Genomic DNA, 2,344 nt, shown 5'->3' on the forward strand with positions numbered 1-2,344 from the left:
TCTTTGATCACTTTTTTTTTTTTGCAAAAAGCAAATCAACATGTACACCATTTTTCCACATCTGTTAGTAATACAGGAGAAAAAAAAGCAGGCTCTACATACTATACATGGTGTCAGGATCATTTATTTTTTACATATATCTTTAATTCATATTTAGATAATCGAGTATTATTCTCTGCACCTCTTATTATATTAATTGCACATTATTTCACATTTTGATAATTTGGTGTTACTCTCCTCACCTTTTATTATTATCTTAATCTCACATTACTATCTTAAGGCATAATCAACACAACTGATAAACAATTGCAGCATGAGAAAGCGTAAGTGGAGACAGGATTTGGTGGTTTGTGTATTTCTCTGTCACAAGCAGGAGGGAGAAACTGAAGGTGCAGAATGGCAAGTCTCTGCACCTACGAGATGGTGAAAGAAGGCTCAAGGACATGGAGGGGCCAATCAGCTGGCTGCAACACATTCTGTGCACATTCTCATGTAATAGTATAAGTACACTGGATCAGGGAGAGGCAGTCAGTCAGAGTTTGTGCCCTGACATTAACTTTGTTGGTGCTAGGGTAAGAAGTTTGATCCAGAGCTCTGTATGCTTATTCAACTATCTGATAAATAAATACATTTCGGTGACACCTAAATATCTTCTCCTATTGCTTCATTAAACGAATGCGCAGGAGCTATCTCACACATAGTGTAATTTATGGTAGATTGAGATTCAGCTCCAACAATGGTTAACTATTCACTTTTTCAATTTGTGTCCATACATATCTGCTCTGTGGAAACACAACCTGCAGTTCAGCTGAAAATTCTCACAATTTAAATCATGTGACTGTGACTTTAACATGTGACGACAGAATCTGGTGCAAACACTTTGTTTTTGGATACTTTTTAAACGAGCCACGAAGAACACAGGGATTTTGATGAAATATTAATTATAAGTATAGATTTGGTTAATTTTCTCGTACAGAATAAAGTGAGTAGTTCAAGAAACAGTCAGAAAGTTGAAAATCCAATGATTATTTCAGTTTTTACTGTTTCTGGCCCATACACAGTGTCATTTTGGTATTTTTTAAAACAATAACGTGCTTTTAAAACTGACTGGTGGGCTTTGGGGTTCAGATTGTTAAGATTGAAATTTTGACAGAACTAAAATTTTGATTTTACCTAGACCAAATTAAAATCCTTCTCATATCATCATGAGATTATAATCCTGCCTGGGTACATTGTAAATGTGCCTATGCAGAATTAAAATTTAGATTTTGTCTAGACCAAATTGAAATCATCCTTATAACAAATTGAGATCGTAAGCTTGCCTAGGAAGGTTTAAAATTTGACCACACCAAATTAAAAATCTGAATTAAATCAGAATTATAAGATTGATTTCACCAGACCACATTAAAATCATTCATATATATATATATATATATATATACATATACACACTACATATATTTAGTATTTGTACCAGTCTTGTGTGACAAAAGACGTATCACACCTCTTCATATATTTGAATGAAAATGTTGGTGTGACCCTTTGATGGTTACAGCATTAAAGAGTGTGAGGATCACACACATGGTGAAGTGTGGAAATTATATCACATTAACACTTTGCAATGTAATATGTGTGGGTTAGGCGTACTGGAAGGGTCTTACCATCTGTAGATGATGTTTTGAGGCGGCGGCAGATTTCCTGCACATCTCCGTAAGTGTCCCGTATCTTGTTGACGGCCTTGGTGCCCCGCAGCTCCATCAGGCTCCTCAGTTCCATCAAGGTCACCCCAAAGTCTCTGTTCTGGTTGCCCTCAGCAACCGAATTCCCCGGAGGGCGGTCAGGGGTGTTGTTAGCCATGGAGGTCCTCTTCACAATAAGGTTCCTCTGAGCTTCTTTGTTAAAGTGATTCAACAAAAGTTGACTGTGTAATCAGTTTGCAGGACTTGCGGTTGGTACACTCTGACAAGCGGCAAACAATTTCCACTGTTCTCACACTGCAGAAGAAAACAGAAAAAAGATTTTCAGAATCAGCAGGCAGATCAATGTAGGACTTCCACTGATTTTTTTCCTAATTAATAGCATCAAGTCCAATTTTGCCAATTAGGGAAGAGTTTCTCCTCTCAGATTATCACAGGAGTCTCCTGAATCACTGAGGTGGTCATCATATAAGCTGATGCTCAGTTTGTGCTGCTCCTTGGAGACTCATGATTGTTTGATAAATATCGGTTCTCACTGAACCATCTGCTGCTGGTCTCTGACTCTGCTGTGGGCAGAACACCATCAGTTTAACAAACAAAATGTCTTTTCTCTTATTTATGAATGAGTCATAATTTACAACATCAAA

The 2,344-nt window shown here is 37.2% G+C and overlaps 1 protein-coding gene across 1 annotated transcript in view; it reads right to left on the reverse strand.

Moving 5' to 3' along the window:
* LOC103375607 (plasma membrane calcium-transporting ATPase 2-like) overlaps positions 1–1,857 on the reverse strand; it is a gene marked incomplete at its 3' end in the record, with an annotated part of 16,208 nt that extends 14,351 nt beyond the window's left edge. The window contains exon 1 of the mRNA XM_008305924.1: positions 1,662–1,857. Coding sequence (XP_008304146.1) covers positions 1,662–1,857 — 196 coding nt within the window. The remainder of the gene's footprint in view (positions 1–1,661) is intronic.
* Between the last annotated feature and the right edge of the window lie 487 nt (positions 1,858–2,344).

The sequence above is a fragment of the Stegastes partitus genome, unplaced genomic scaffold (genome assembly GCF_000690725.1).
Source record: "Stegastes partitus isolate 25-593 unplaced genomic scaffold, Stegastes_partitus-1.0.2 Scaffold2701, whole genome shotgun sequence".
Lineage (NCBI taxonomy): Eukaryota > Metazoa > Chordata > Actinopteri > Pomacentridae > Stegastes > Stegastes partitus.